Source organism: Bos grunniens, chromosome 4, assembly GCF_055505025.1.
Source record: "Bos grunniens cultivar Pamir isolate PY7600 chromosome 4, Bosgru_T2T1.0, whole genome shotgun sequence".
NCBI classification, from domain to species: Eukaryota; Metazoa; Chordata; class Mammalia; order Artiodactyla; family Bovidae; genus Bos; species Bos grunniens.
Window position 1 is genome coordinate 83119759 of NC_141168.1, and position 17433 is coordinate 83137191.

The 17433-nt window shown below is 33.6% G+C and overlaps 1 protein-coding gene across 2 annotated transcripts in view; it reads right to left on the minus strand.

The window, feature by feature from the left end:
* The window catches only part of SEMA3E (semaphorin 3E), a 275207-nt gene that overhangs the window by 38692 nt on the left and 219082 nt on the right, over window positions 1-17433 (minus strand). For both annotated transcript variants that reach the window (XM_086398568.1, XM_086398569.1), the window contains exons 6-12: window positions 13320-13439; window positions 12113-12255; window positions 10317-10431; window positions 9667-9736; window positions 6292-6436; window positions 3727-3949; window positions 352-443 (exon numbers count right to left, since the gene is read on the minus strand). In XM_086398568.1, the coding sequence (XP_086254694.1) occupies window positions 352-443; window positions 3727-3949; window positions 6292-6436; window positions 9667-9736; window positions 10317-10431; window positions 12113-12255; window positions 13320-13439 (908 nt within the window). The remainder of the gene's footprint in view (window positions 1-351; window positions 444-3726; window positions 3950-6291; window positions 6437-9666; window positions 9737-10316; window positions 10432-12112; window positions 12256-13319; window positions 13440-17433) is intronic.

The following is a 17433-nucleotide window of genomic DNA, read 5'->3' on the forward strand; positions in this document are numbered from 1 at the left end:
TGCTGCTATTTTTTTAAATTGCTTTTATTGATAGTATTTTGCTTAAGATGATGACTGTAATAATGATTCTAGAATTCATTTGTGGGATAAAGGTCATTTTATATCCCACTTCATATAATGAAATTCTTTTCATGATGGTAAATACTGGCCTCTTTATCTGAATAGTGAATAGTCTATGATAACCAAATAGATGTACCAGAATTATAAATCATTCTTCACTTCAGAGTACTCTGAATTTACAACATACTGATTAGGGAAAAAAAACAACTGATGTAATGTTTTTCCTATTTATAATTCACTTGCGATTGTCTACAATACATAAATGTTGGCTATATGTTTCACTAAAAATACCTTGAATATCTGAAGTTCTTCTAGAATTACTTCTTCCATTGATTCTGTTTCTTGGTTGTAAATCGTGATTACTTTCAGCACAATTCCATTATCTATAAGAAAATAAAAGAAGAGATAATCCAGAAGCTTTGTAACAATCTGGTTTTCAAACAATTAAAAACCATGGGAAGATTATAAATTTAAATAAGATTTGAAATCTAGATGTATAAAATATTTAATCATTGCCAGTTAAAACAATATGGCTATTTATATATTCACATTTTAAATTAGCAAAAAAAATCAATTTTGTGTACCTGGTCAAAGAATAAGACCAAATAATATATAAGTATTTTCCAACAATTTGATTCAAAAACCCAATTAAAGGTTCAGAAATCAAGATGTCTTTTGGAATTAATGAAATAGACAAATAGAAAATTATTCTAGCTTTTTCTGTGATGTATGATGAAAGAATATTTTTTACCTAAAGCTACATCCTGGTAAGAAACTATACCTTTGATCTTATGGAACCTTTCAAGCAACACACAATGGAAATCTTGACATATTGATATATAAACAGAATAAATATATTTATATTTATACATATACATTTTTCTTCCAATTTTAATGAGATATAAATGACATACAACACTGTATAATTTTAAGGAATACAGCATAATTATTTGACCTATATACATCATGGGCTTCTCTTGTGGCTCAGCTGGTAAAGAATCCGCCTGCAATGCGGGAGACCTGGGTTCAATCTTTGGGTTGGGAAGATCCCCTGGAGAAGGGAAAGGCTACCTATTCCAGTATTCTGGCCTAGAGAATCCCATATAGTCCATGGGGTAGCAGAGTCAGACATGACTGAGCGCATACATCATGAAATAATACCACAATAAGTTTAGTGAACATCCATCATACAAAATAGCTTTTTTTCCCTTGTGATGAGAACTCTTAGGGTTTACTCTCTTAAAAGGCTTCATTATAACATACAGCACTGTTAACTATATTAGTCATGGTGTATATTATATCCTTAGTACTTATTTATCTCATAATTAAAAAGATGTATCTTTGACAACCTTCATCTAGTTCTCCCACCGCTCACCTCCAGTAACCACAAATCTTGTTATATACACTTTCAATAAAAATTTCAAGTATACCCTATAGAGAGAATGGTGTAATGAGTCCTCCTGTACTAATCATTTAGTTTATATAATTATAAATAATTTTATAAATTTATACCTACATTTTAAAATCCTACCTTGTTTTTATTATTCCTGATATTCTGAACTTGTTCTTTCCAATGAACATTTAATAAAACATGAATTTGAATGTAAGAATTTAGTATAGTGCTAGAAATAACTAGGGGGAAAAAGCACTTTGGGAGTTCTGATCCTGGGTTTCTATGGTACTTATGCAATTTCTTTAACAATTATGAAATCATGTGTTTGGCTTAATATAATGTAATTAAAATAAACTAATAAAAATTACCAAAAGGAACAAAACTATCATATCAAGCACACATTATAAATATCCCACAATTATCATATCAAGTAAAAAGGCAAAGAGGAACTCAAATTATCAGTTTGCAACTAGTGATTTTTCAATAAGGACTACTATATATAGTACTAAAGCATGTGTCTGGTAAATTTGGGGAAAAATAACTATTTTGTGGTATTATTCAAAGTTGTATTCATCACACATTCATCAAATATGTTCTTTAGTGCTGAAAAGCTGTGGTTTAATAGAATAATATCTTTAAGCTCAACATAGGTTACATGAGAGCCTAAGTATATACCTTATATATTTCTGGAATTCTCTCAAATAGCTTTGGTCAGTCTAACAAAAAAGTATTTCTGAAAACATTCTTGGATTTATATACGTGACTTCTACTTTCCAAGGTGGTGAAAAATAACATGCTTTTTTCTGTGATTAATTTTTATCAAATATTACTCTTGCTTATGGAATTCTTTTTTTTTTTTTTTAACTTTGTTGGATACCACTATACGTGAATTCATGGCCAGGTAATTTTAACTTTGTTAAATAAATGTGATGCTTTGTTAATCTTGAACCCACAGTGCAGAACATACTGCCTAGTCATTTCAGTCGTGTCCAACTCTTTGTGACCCCATGGACAGTAGCCCACCAGGCTCCTCTGTCCATGGGATTCTCCAGGCAAGAATACTGGAGTGGCTTGCCATTTCCTTCTCCAGCAGAACATATTACTAACCTCTTAAATGAATAAAATATATCCTGCAAGAGACATCAATTTTTGGAAATCAGACAATTACCTCCTTACTTGTACCTTTGCTGTTTCAAAAAGCATGAGTGGGAAAGTTCAAGCACCAATATTAATACTATATATTAATTCCTGATCTGGGCATATGTAATGTCTTTTTAGAATATGTCAATGATTAAAGTTATATATAGTAGAACGCTTACTCTTCTAAATAGGATCTGCTATAGTAATTACTGTGATGCATATATATAAAAAGAAATGATAGTTTTAATGATTCTTTAAATGACTATATAATTTCAAAGTACTTGACAGAATTTGATACATATTACCCTGCATGCTAAATGATTCCAAGTTCTCCTCCATAAGCTAGATCTAATGAATGGCACTAGTTGAAATTACAGATCTATTTTACATTTTGACTTTTAGCATATTTATTATACTTTATTTTAATAATGCAGGATATTATAGCTTTAGTCTAAAATTTTATCTCCATTATGTATAACACTGGTGTTCCCTCGTGACTCTTCTGGTAAAGAATCTGCCTGCAATGCAGGAGACCTGGGTTCGATCCTTGGGTTGGGAGAAGCCCGTGGAGAAGGGAAAGGCTACCCACTCCAGTATTCTGGCCTGGAGAATCCCATGGACTGTATGGTCCACGGGTCACAGAGTCAGACACGACTGAGCGACTTTCACTTTCTTTCACTTTAATGTATAACATTTAGCTTCATTAACTTTACATGGTTGATTTCTTATGGGGCCTGATAAGCACAGTTGAGATTATAGATTTAGGTGAAATTACCTAAACTTTACCTAAAGACTGAAGCAGTGGCCCTGAGGGACTAACAGAAGAGAACCATCCTTTGTATGGCACCCTATTTCTGCTCTGAGTTCTTTTCTGGAACCAACATTGTTTATTAACATCAATTATTCATTCCTTAATGTATTCATTTTGTTTAAATGTATTAAATATTGACCATGTATCAGGAATTACAGGCTGTAACTGCCCCAAATTCTTCTCTTCCATTGCAGCGGACAGGCAGTATGTAAGAAAGCCAAATGGGTCTACAGAGGTTTTGTTGACAGGCAGGGATGTTTAATGTTATGTTATTGATTTTAAGGTTCAATTTAAATGTCTGAGTACTTTCTAATTTCATTACCTGTCCCAATGAACAAGACATCATACTGGCCATCCTCAGCTTCTACTCGATCCACTGCTATTTGTTTCAGGTTATACTTTCCATCTGTTTTCACTAGTATTGGTTTTTTATGGGCAGGCTTTATGGGCTGGTACATAAGTGGATGACTTCTAGCAAACCGGATGGCATCATCAGGATAGTCTTTGGTAGTTTCATACCTGCCTCCATTCACTTTGCTGGCACACTGAAATACAAATGGATGAGAGAATATTTTTCCTGTGAAATCTAAAGAGCAAATTTATAATCAATTATAAGGAGAATTATAAAAATGGAGTATGTTCAATTAATCAACTATGTATTTAACAATATTTAGTAACCATATCTTCTTTACTACAGAAATAAAATCTGAATTAAAAATTGTATAGTGAGGCTGAATTATTTTTAAAAATGCAGCACTAGAAATAGACAGCAATGAAATCCTGAAAAATAATTAAGTATATATAGTTTGGAGATAGCACAAACATATTATAAAAATATTTTATTTTCCTGCTTCTAAAATTTGTTTTTCATGTTGCAAATTAAATTTTAAAGTAATAAATGTATTGTTCATAGCAAAACAAAAGTGACTTGTTATTGTGCTAAATCTTCCCCTCAAATTAAGAATTACAACCACACAACAGCTTTCCCATTACTGACACTGATTGATGATAGTTTCAATTGTCTCACTGACTATAACAGAAATCTCTTCAAATTCCATCATTGTTAATTAAGGGAGGAAAAAAACCCCTTCTCTACTCTAATGTAATTTGTATGAATGTATATTATTTTTGTATGAATCAGAGACAATAACTTGAAAAAACCAGAAATACTTGCTATAACACGTCTCAATTCTTAAAATCACTGACTCTAAAAATAAATGTTCAGCGGTACCTAAGCTACTTCTTGGAATACCTATCACTGTGTTGATGCATGCTTGCTATTTAGTGCTCCCTCATTTCACACATTTTCTTCTAGCACCAGCAGGAATTGTAACGGTGACCTTGATAAAAATTTTCCACTTTAGAGTATAAACACAGTAGTTTATTAGTCATTCTGCAAAGAGGGCATTTTTAATGGTTTGTTTTAAAATCTGGGGCCATATTTCTTAATTTGGCATGAATATTTCACGTGAGTGTACTTTCATGCTATATAATTGGAAACATTCTAGACCAGCCTGGAAGCAGTTCAGTAACCAGTCACTTCCTCTAAATCTCCTTTAATACCATGTGGTTTCAAGAAGCATTTCCAGCAAAGCCACAGAAGTGGGTTTTCTCCATTTAAATTGTAATTTCAATCAATAGAGTGAAATAAAATATACTTTATGTCTTATTGGAAGTAATAATTTTAACCTAGTGAGAGAGAGTGATTGAAATGGTAAAGCCTTACACTTGTTAACTGAGATAAGGTTTGTTTCCACTTTGAATTGTAGCTCTGCAAAAATGATTTCTACTGACTTGCAAGTACTTATGGAATCAGCATAGTGATGGGTTTTCACTAGCTGCTCATAATGGTGTAGACCGACTTGCATGACAAGTTTGTTCTCCATGAACAGCAGATACAATGATGCTACCTTTTCCCAACCTAATTGTGTACAGGACACATAGTACAAAATCCTCCTCCTCATTATTATCATCATGTGTGCAATTAAACGGAGAAAGCAATGGCACCCCACTCCAGAACTCTTGCCTGGAAAATCCCATGGACGGAGGAGCCTGGTGGGCTGCAGTCCATGGGGTTGCTAGGAGTCGGACATGACTGAGTGACTTCACTTTCACTTTTCACTTGCATGCATTGGAGAAGGAAATGGCAACCCACTCCAGTGTTCTTGCCTGGAGAATCCTAGGGATGGGGGAGCCTGGTGGGCTGCCATCTATGGAGTCACACATGTCGGACATGACTGAAGTGACTTAGCAGCAGCAGCAGCAGCAGTGCAATTAAAAGCACAGTTTGAATGGCTAGTTAGGAAGAATCTTGGTAGCACCAGTTAAGAGGCAAATGGTGGAACTTCCTCTTGGCAAATGGGTTGCTTAGTATTATGAAGAGCCAGAGAAAAAGCTTCCTCTCAATATGCTTAAGTGAGAAGCTGAGAAAAAGTCTGGTCTAGGGAACTGAAAGCCTGACCCAATTATCAGAATATATAATAACGATATGGTAACATTCTCTTGCTTGGAAACCACTTGTGGCACTAATTCTTCTAAAGAGGCTGAGAGGAATACAATGCTCATTTTATTGATGTTTCTGTATTCACCAGTACCTCTAAAAATAAAAATTTAGAGTCAAATAGATAGCCAAAATATCAACAATAATATGTATTTTATAATGCTAAGATGTATCCATTTTAGATTACATTCTTTTCATTAAATAACAAGCATACATCTAGATATAAGAAGTAATATTTCTTTACCATGCAAGTAACCAAGCAGATTTTTAGTTGTGGAATTTCTTAACTGTTTCATGCAAATTTAATAAAGCATCTGAACAACGAACAGAATATTACTAAAAAAGCTTTTCAAAAATAATAATACTTTGTTAAATGCCTAAACTTACAGATCCAGGTCTTGGATAAGGTACTTTTCCTTCATAGAGTGACCAGTGGTACTCAGGTCCTTCCTTATGTGCATATGGTCCATTAAAGGCTGCCCGGATGCTAGACATGTGATAAACACATATAGCATGGCCTCTAAATATATTACTGGGGAAAAAAGAGATAATTACTATTCTGGAATAGACTAGGAGGTCACCTAGTCAAATCCTACAGAAAACCTAGATAAGGAGGAAGTCTTTTGGGTGAAAGAGTTGCAATCTCTTAGGTATAAGACATCTAGCGATATTATCTACTACAATATTCCAAGTATTCAAACTCCAAACTTACTGTTTTTTGCCTATTTATTAGAGCAAATTAAAAATGACATTGTTAGAATCACAAAAGCAGTCATGTCGTTTTATTTTTTTCCCAGTTGAATCTTAAAATTGTAATTGAACTATAATTGATTTACAATGCTGTGTTAGTTTCAGGTGAACTACACACACACACACACACACACATATGTAAATATATCTGTTTGTGTTTTACATGTCTTATTAAGGAAGATTTCGTCTTAACACTTTTAAAGATTCATTTCCCAGTTGAGGACGGTTTTATCTCCTTGCATCTCTTTCAGGTATACTGTGTTTTTCTTCTTGCCATGCTGTTAATACTGTTGTAAATTTTATTCAAATTGTATATTTTTCTTAGCGTATATGATTTGGAGAATGATTTAAAGTCTAAAGAGAATTAGGGGCTTTGTTCCATTCTTGAGCTTGGCCATCACAAAAACATTGATTGGCTTACTGTACATTACCCACTCCTGGTCACTGAAACAGTGTTACAGTGGCAAGATGACTGGACTGCACCAGATTAATTTTGAGAAAAAGACTTAAATTATGCAAAACTCAGATTCCATACCTGAAGAACTAGAAGTTGAAATTATTTTCTTGATAAAAATTTCTCCTTATCTTGGATACAGACAGCATTTGAGCTTTCTTTATAAAATAAAGCTACATCAACTTTTATTGTGAGTATTTAAAATAAGATTCTGTGAAAGAACATTTTAAAATTATTTGCATTAAAGATTAGGCCACATTTCTTAATTTGGCATAATCTAAATGAAGTCTAACACTTCCCTAGCCTCCTTATTGTAAGAATTAAAATAATTAGATTGTGAAAGTGCTCTGCAAAATGCAGTTTTTTAAAAGTATAACATTTCCTACATTATGAGACACCTGTAGAACAGCAGTTATGTTACTGTCTAAGGACATCAGTTCACACATTTTATAACACACATTGAAGCAATTGGAAATGCCTGCAACAGTGAGAAAACCAGAGATAGTCTTTCAACTAACATGGCAGTAAACCTTTGATCACTATGCTATGATATCAACCTTTACGTCAAGTAACACCTGGGAAGCCTTTCCTCAAAATTATGCATAAATCGAACAGCCAAAATTGAAATTATGGAAGAAAATAATGCTCTGTGTTTGAAGTCTCAGACAGATCAATTATGCTATCATTTATGAAAACAGCTTATAAGCTGATCATTCTAACTCATTGAAAAATCTATACTGACTATTCTGTAGCTTACATTTACCATAAAACACCATGGAATTATCATGCAATGTACAAATTCTTCACTAGCATAAGAGAGAAGATGAAGTGTAAAAAAAGTTTGGGATTTTCCACGGACTGTGATAACTATCAATCTTCATTAACTACTTCTTTGTGCATCAAGGAATAATTGATAGCAAAATTGTGTCCATGTTTCTGTGCTAAAGAAAAGGTCCCCTTAGGACAGCAGGATGCTCAAAGAGTTTTATTATTTTTTTTCAAAGTGAGAATAAGAAATTACCTGCTGAAAAACTAAACAAAAATTTAATGCAACACCTAGGTGGGGGGACAGGGGAGATGAGCTGGGAGATTGAGATTGGTAAATATACACTATCTATATACAAAATAGAGATGAAAACAGACTTGTTCGGCACAGGAAACTCTATACAGTGCTCTGTGGTGATCTAAATGGGAAAGAAATTTAAAAAAGAGGGGATCTATGTATACATATAACTAATTCACTTTGCTGTACAGTTGTTATTGTTTAGTTGCTAAGTTGTGTCCAACTCTTTTGTGACCCCAGGCTCCACTGTCTATGGGATTTCCCAGACAAGAATACTGGAGTGGGTTGCCATTTCCTTCTTCAGGGGATCTTCCCAATTCAGGGATAGAACCCATGTCACCTGCATTGGCAGGCAGACTTTTTTAAACCACTGACCCACCTGGGAAACCCTTGTTAGACAGTAGAAACTAACAAAATATTGTAAGGCAATTATATGCCAATAAAAATTAATTAAAAAATTTTATGGAGAGATCCTAAGCAAACAAAGTATACATGACAACATAAAAGTTTAAGGCCAATGTAAAGCAAACAAGAAACTGAGTAATATTTTTCTATCACCATCAAGAGAATTGAAGTATATTCTTTATTTCTCATTTTAACCATCTCCTCTCCACTCTGATTTATTTGGAAAGACACTCAGGGAATTATATATATAAACTTTCAACTCAAACTGATTCTAATAACATATTTTCATTCATGTATCAGACACATTAAATGATCTTTGATTCATTTTTCCAGCACTCTTCAATGGATACATAACACAAAAACATAAAAATATCAGGTCATAAGTCCTAAACTTGAGTAGTTTATTTACATTTAAAACATGGAGGGCAAATTAGAAATGTGTGTTCTCTAAGAATCCACACAGGGGCAGAACAACCAGAGTAGAGGAAGTGAGCCAAGTGCTCTGTGATTAAGGAATCAAGGAGTGTTTCATGAAGATGGTAATTGACAAGTACTGGAAGAGAAAGTAGATAAAGCAAACCATAGTGATGGGAAAACCGGATGTTGGGATTCTGACAGGTTATTATCTTGTCAAAAGCAGAGTTTGAGGGAACTTAGAGGAAAAACTTTCAATCTTAAGTGGGGAATAGTGGATAGAAAGACTTGAAAGCCTGACCCAGACAACTGTATACGATAACTGAAAGAATAATCCTAGACTTTATAGCATGGAACTATAAAACAAGCATGCAAACACAAAACTGTATAGGAAAAAAAATATCATTCTGTTGTAGATCGGGGGTGAAGAGCTTAGGATACTGAGCAGAGGAGGATGCTAGTACTTTAAACAAAAAGAAATAAGGATTTGGACTGAGATTGTGGTTTTAAAAAAGTACAACTGCAAATATAGAAGAATGAAGGGAAATTGGTGACGTACAAAGTATAGAAAGTGAGAATAACAGATTGGTCAAGTGTATTTTCAATTACATCCACAGAGAAGGGACGAGGCATCTCTTGTTTCATGATACTTTGACTAACCATATAAATTTCTTACCTGGTAGTGTTGAAGAGTCCAAATATCACTGGGTTCTTATGATCTCTGGTATGCAGCAAGAACACATCCTCTGAAACATTAAAGATCATTGCATTAACTTAATATGTTTAGCCCTCAAGGCATGTGAAGAAAATATAGTGACATAAAGTAGTTTAGAACCCATGATATATTTTAAGATATATCTTATATATAAGATCATATATATATTGTATATATAATATGATATACATATGATATGATATGTATAGGATATATATTATATATAATATGATATACATTTCCATATACAGTTAAGCAACCATGACCAAATCACAACATAGTGACATGGATGAACTGTTGAGGATGACTTTGAGCTGGGCCTGAAGGAAGGAGCCAGAGGTGCTGACTCTAAACTAAAAGGAGGGGTCTTTTTGCTTTTGGAACTCCTTTGCCCCAACTCGTGGGCTGAGACGAGAATAAAAACTTGCTCTAAGTTAGAAGTCAATGACTGTGGAAAGCAAGTTACTTATGCATGTTAAAAACAGTGAGCATAAATAAAAGAAGCATATATATAAAAAAAGAAGCATATATATCAAAAAAAGAAGCATATATATATATAAAAGAAGCATATATATCAAAGAGGAAGATTTAATTCTCCTAATAATATTTACCTAATTCATCAAAATATGTATCAATCCCATTCATGCCTGGTACTGAGCAAACCAGTCTAGCTTTCAGGAAAGTGCTCCACTTATTCACTAGTATTCTCTGTCCTCCCATATCATTCTGTGAAAAACAAAAGCAGGTAAATAACCCTGTGTACGAGACAGCAAAAGAGACACTGATGTATAGAACAGTCTTATGGACTCTATGGGAGAGGGAGAGGGTGGGAAGATTTGGGAGAATGGCATTGAAACATGTAAAATATCATGTATGAAATGAGATGCCAGTCCAGGTTCGATACACGATACTGGATGCTTGGGGCTAGAGCACTGGGACGACCCAGAGGGATGGTATGGGGAGGGAGGAGGGAGGAGGGTTCAGGATGGGGAGCACATGTATACCTGTGGTGGATTCATTTTGATATTTGGCAAAACTAATACAATTATGTAAAGTTTAAAAATAAAATAAAATTTAAAAAAATTAAAAAAAAAAAAGCAGGTAAATGGGGACCCAGAGAACTTTTACCAGCAATGGATTTTGTATCATTAAACATGAAGATGGCAAGAGTTATACCTTTTTTACTTAATTAGAAATTCTGGTATACTCCTCAAACAATATTAAAGATGCAATTCCTCATAAACCTTTTCTTTTTTTTAGGTTCACACATGCTGCCGGGTCAGCGTGCTTTCACAATGGCCCAGTAAACACGGTTTCCAGGTATCAAACAATGTTAGTTGAGTAGGTGACCCCAAATAAATAGTGACTTTTATGATACAGTAACTTCTATTATTTGGAGAAGGCAATGGCAACCCACTCCAGTACTCTTGCCTGGAAAATCCCATGGACGGAGGAGCCTCGTGGGCTGCAGTCCATGGAGTCACTAGGAGTCGGACATAACTGAGCAACTTCACTTTCACTTTCCACTTTCATGCATTGGAGAAGGAAATGGCAACCCACTCCAGTGTTCTTGCCCGGAGAATCCCAGGGACGGGGGAGCCTGGTGGGCTGCCGTTTTTGGGGTCGCACAGAGTCGGACACGACTGAAGCGACTTATCAGCAGCAGCAGCAACTTTTACTATTATTTTATTGATAAATAATCTGCTTATCTCAGAAATACAGACACATCTCTTTTTCTTCTTTTAGGGAAAAAGGCTTGAGGTATGAACACATATGCATACATACACATAACAAGTATATATATTTGCACACATATACAAAATACATACATGTATATATGTGTGTCTGTGTGTACATCCATACATGTACATATGAACATCTTAAATTTATTCTTGAGTATCTTTTTAATATCAAAATAACTTCACATTTATGATTCTCTCAATATATAAGGCTACTTCAGTTGGCTTTGAATATTCACTAAATCATCTATCTGAATTCCAACAAACTATAGATGTTTTTCCCTACAGAATCAACCATCTGAATTGTTGAAACATAATTATGCAAATTATTTAGAATGTGGATTACAGAAACTAGAACAATTTTGGTGAAACTAACTTTTTAAAATGGAGCTTAAACTTCTGTATGGGAAGAAATATAGCCTAATTATACACCTTTTCTTCTTAATAGGGCTTTGAAAATGGGGAAGATAACACAAAATGCAAAGTTCTTTTCAGATTAAACTTTAGTAGACATGAAGTCTAAAGATTAGACACTAAATACCAATTTTAGGGAGCGTAAGAGGATACTATAAAACATTTTAAAGTAGAAACCGATTATAAAATGAGCAAAGGCCTGACATTAAATTGTGAGATAAGCAAGCTTAGTGAGAGAGGAAAACAGTCCTCACCACACAGAGTCGCCCCACTCTGGTGTAAATTGCATGGGCGCTGTTTTCGGCCTCCAGGGCCTTCTCCGTGAAAAAGAAATACACTTTGTTGTCATCTCGGTCTTCATTGTCAGGGATCATATAAGAACCTACAAATTTTGGCTCTAGATAAGTAAAAAAATAGAAGAAAATGTAATAGTTATTAAAACAAACTTAAAATATTTCCTTGACATTTTGTACTAAATTTTAATATCATGTAGATATCTCCATGTTGTTTGCAAATCAACAGTTTTAAGGAAGTGTTAGAGGATTTAAAATTTAACTGAGTCAGGGAGGAAAATAATCTGATTTCAAATAACATACACTACAGACTTGAATTAAAAAAAGAATAGGTTAAGAGCAATATGATGATACTCTCCATAAATTTCCTATCTGTCTCTCTATCCATATAAAGTCAATATAAATATATGAAAAATATTTTAGTAAAGAAGTCTATCATTACTTTTTTTTAATTCATAAATTGTCTACTAGTCCAGCTCATGCAAGATCATCTTAATTTTAAGGTGGAAAATTCACTTTAAGTTTTTGTATTTCTAATCAAATGGATCTGAGTGAATAACCTTTGATACAGAATGTCAAATAGTTTAATGACAAAATGCTGCCAATAACAACTATGCACTCTAAAGCCTAATAAAAAGGTTGAAAATAATGAAACTATTATTCACTATAAAATGATTTTAGTTCTTAGATATACCAATGTGACAAAATATAAACATGACTTCTTACAAAGAATTGTATGTAAACGAATGCCTGGTGATGTTCTTGGAATTTTATTTGTCTCTAAAGTACAATGTGATTCTATTAAACAAGCAAAGAAAAGCAATCAACTCATGCAAAATTATACCAACTGACAAGAGACAACAACTTATTGGATGAAAGAGGTTTTCATTCTGCATACATTTGCTTTGTTCATTAAAATCCTGATTTCTAAGTATTGCTCTGACAGTATTTTGGTTTTATTATAAAGCTGCTCAATTTTTATATAAAATGACATGCATATATCATATAATATTTTAATCTGGGAATATTGCTAAGAAAAAAAAGCAGAAAATTGCAAAACCTATAAATTGTATTTGTATTGTTATCATTATCAAAATGGCAAGTTTCCCATCAGCTCTGGACTTGCTTTTCAGTTCTGATTCATAAACTCTTTTCTCCTCGACCCCACCTTTCAACAGGCGCTCATCATCATGCTCAGTGCGGATCTGAGCCAGTCGTCCCAGGCTCCTGAAGATGGCAGCGTCTCTGCCCCAATAGTCACTGTAGAGTCCGGCAAACAATTCACTACCTGCATGAAAACATCAGTTAAAGAGAAGTGAGTGTCTCTGGGTCTGAGGACAATGTGCTATGCTGTCCCGTGCTTAGTCACTCAGTCGTGTCTGACTTTTTGAGACCCCATGGACTGTAGTCTGCCAGGCTTCTCTGTCCACGGGGATTCTCTAGGCAAGAATACTGGAATGGGTTGCCAATCTCTCCCCCAGAGGATCTTCCCAGGGATTGAACCCAGATCTCCCGCTTTGTAGGTGGATTCTTTATCAGCTGAGCTACCAGTGAAGCCCGATGACAACAGATAAAACCACAACTGCAATAAACATATCCAGGTTTACCATGTATATGGCCTTAGAAAGTCAACACTGCAGTACAGAGCAGGAATGGTGCAGTCAGACAGCCAGGGTCTGAATCATGACACTACCACTTACTAGATGTGTGACCTTGGACAAGTTGCTTAACCTCTTTGCCTCAGTTTTCACATTTACAAATAGGAACAGCACCCAAAATTAAGAGTAAAGCATTTAGAAAATCAGGGGCATATGCTAAGACCTATATGATCAGTTGATAAATAAGCTGACTTTATGGTATTTTAATAAACTTCTTTCAATCTTCATATCATCAGGGTATTAGTGTTGGTATTATATGTGACTGAGTTAATTCAAATACTTCTTGTAGTAAGAAATTGCTTCCACTAACATGACTTTAGTGCAGGAACCACAAAGTCTGATAAAGTAGTATATAATTTAATTAATTGTCATTTAATTTGTAAATGTGTGGCTCATTTAGATAGAAACAATAGAAAGAGTTTATGATTTAATTGGACAGTCAACAGAATGAATGAAGCTAGCTGTAACATGTGGTGAAAGTCACAGACTTAAATCAGACCAAAGTGAAAAGTAAAAGTGAAGTCACTCAGTCGTGTCCAACTCTTTGCGACCCCATGGACTGTAGCCCACCAGGCTCCTCCATCCATGGGATTCTCCAGGAAAGAATACTGGAGTGGGTTGCCATTTCCTTCTCCAAAATCAGACCAAGGCATACACAAACATATGCAGGATCTCAAGAAATGACTATATGTCTTTGGGACCAGCCTGAAAAAAAGACATTAAAATAGCTCATGATAAGAGAAAAATAAATTAACAGGAAAAAAAAGAGAGATAAAACCAGGCTTCCAGAAAGATCAAAACCTTTCAAGCACAGGGATGTGAAGTCCTCTTTTGTCAAATTGACAACAAAAGATAATGAGTGTGCCCTTCAACTGAGGCTGGAAGGATTGTCATAGGCATATGCAGCTCGAATTTTGTCTTGGGCAAAAATCTCTGGCCATGAAGCAGATGATAGCAACAGATCCCTGGAAACAACAGTCTCCATTTAGGGTGATAAAATTACTTCCTTCATGAGTGTCATGTAACTCTGGTCAGGTTTTAAAATATAGAGATGATAAGTATACTAAACTCAAAGTATGAATGCTTTTCTGTTAAATTTGGAATGTGTCCACATGCTAAAGTGCTTTTAAGTTTAAGATAATTCAAATTAATTTTATTTCCAATTTAATAAAGTTAGCTGTATACTCATTTTGGAGTTAGAATTATTAAAGTTACAGGTATAAAAATGTGACCAAGTTTTCACAGAATTTAAGAAAAATTGAGTGTCATATTTATAAACTTTATTTGCTATATTTAAAATTGGTTCAATATGTATAAAGAGTTTTCTCTAAAAAGGCCTTTAAAACTTTAAAAAACTTGAACAGAATAAATATATTTCTATGGTTTCAAATTTGAGAAAGTAATCAACTGAGTTGCAAATAGGACACACTGTAAGGAAGTTTAAAAATAAAGATGAGGAGACTCCCATGGCTGTCCAGGGTTATGACTCTGTGTTTCCAATGCAGGGGGTGCAGTTTTGATCCTTGTTTGGGGAACTAAGATCCCACATGCTGTGGGTCATGGCCAAAAAATTAATTTTTTTTAAAAGTAAAGATTCTTGCTTTTATTATACTAGATGTAGAAAAAGAAAACTGATATATACATTGAATTTTAAAACTTACAAGAAAAATAAGTTTTTATAAATGTTACTATAGTAAACTAGTTTTCATTGACAAAAAATGTGAGTAAAACCATAAATGGTTTTGTTTGGTTCACAAAATCCCCTATGGATACTTTAAAATTATATTAGGATACAATCAAATAAAATTCAGGTTTCCCACAAAGGAATTCACTTTAAAACTATATACATATATAACATTATATTATATTATATTAGAAAGAGGGGGACAGGAGAGACAGAAGCAAATGTGGTAAAATATTAACAGTTGGTGAGTCAAGGTAAATGGTATACATTTTTACACCTCTCTCAATTTTTCTTTGTATTTGAAAATTTTCAAGACAACAAACTTAAAAATGAGCTGTATTTTTTTAGTTAATCCCATATATTCAATGTATGCAAAGTGAGAAGTGTAATAAGAAAAATAACAAAAGCTAAAAAATAAAGATGTTTTGTATCTGGACTTAAGAAAATATAATTTGGTAGAAAAGAATTATATCAGAACTCATGTGTAAGCAAGTTCTTTGGAACTAGAAAGGGTGGGAGGAAGAACATACAGTTCAAGATACAACTGAATTTGTATCAAATTCAATCAGTGTTATCTTCACTAGAATTTTCATATCCATATGTGGAAAAAGAATATTTTGAGATAAAATGCATTCATTCAGTGGTTAGAGATATGAACCATGGGATTCCTGCACTACTTGAACACAGATAAAAGAGAGTTATGCTGAATTCAATTAAAAGGCTTTGGGGATCATCAACTCTATGGAATAAATGAATGAGTTGACCTTTAAAAGAGCTAACTGACTACTGAAACACCAGAGCAAGGCTTTTTCTGAAATTTTTAAAAAAATACTGTACTTGGTTATAGCTTCCACATAAAATATAAAGGCCATTTCACATGGATGAACTTAAGAGATTTTCATACAAAATGAAGTAAGTTGGACACAGATAAATATCATATGATACCATTTATATGTGGAACTTAAAAATAAAATGATACAAATGAACTTATTTATAAACAGAAATAGACCCACAGATATAGAAAACAAATTTATAGTTACCAAAGGGGAAAGAGGTGTGGGATAAATTGGGAATTTGGGATTAACAGACACACATTACTATATACAAAATAAACATCAAGGATCTACTGTATAACACAGGGAACTATAATCAGTATTTTGTAATAACTCATAATGGGAAAGAATCTGAAAAAGAACATATACATGTTTATAAATCAACTATACGTCAATAAAAATAACAACAATAAACTATAAAGGTCATTTTTTAAAACTATCCTTAACAGAACTTATTTTTCTAATATGGTCTGGGTGAATGTTTAATGCATAATAGGCACCAAAATTTTTTTTCTTTAAAATCATAACAGTTTTATACTTCTTAAGATTTTAATGTACTTTAATTTCCTAAAATATTTATAGAATTTTATATGTGAAAATATTATTATGGAAAATAGTCTTTATTTTATTTCACATCAATTTTGTTGCACTTATCCCAATTTGAACACTGTTTCCACCTTCTATTAATACTCGTTTTAATCAATTCTATAAATTTAACAAATAAGTTTTGCATGCAGCCACTAGATGGAGCCATATGATACCAAATGTGTGTGTGTGTGTGTGTGTGTGTGTGTGTGTGTGCGCGCACGCGCGCGCGCTTGCGTGCGTGCAAAAACGAAAAGATGATATATTACCAATTTTACCCAATTTCCCTTTTTGTATTCAGATAAAAGAAAATGGCTTGTTAACAATTCAAATAACACAATATGCACTGTATGATTTAAACTTCAAAGAAGCTAGACAGGTGCTAAAAACTATATGCTATATAAACTGAAACAAATGTGTTTCTGTTGAAACATTAGATTTTCCTCAGAATGGAAAGATTCTCCTTTCATATTATATTATCACTACAAAGAACAAAATAAATTCATAGTAACAGATAATAAT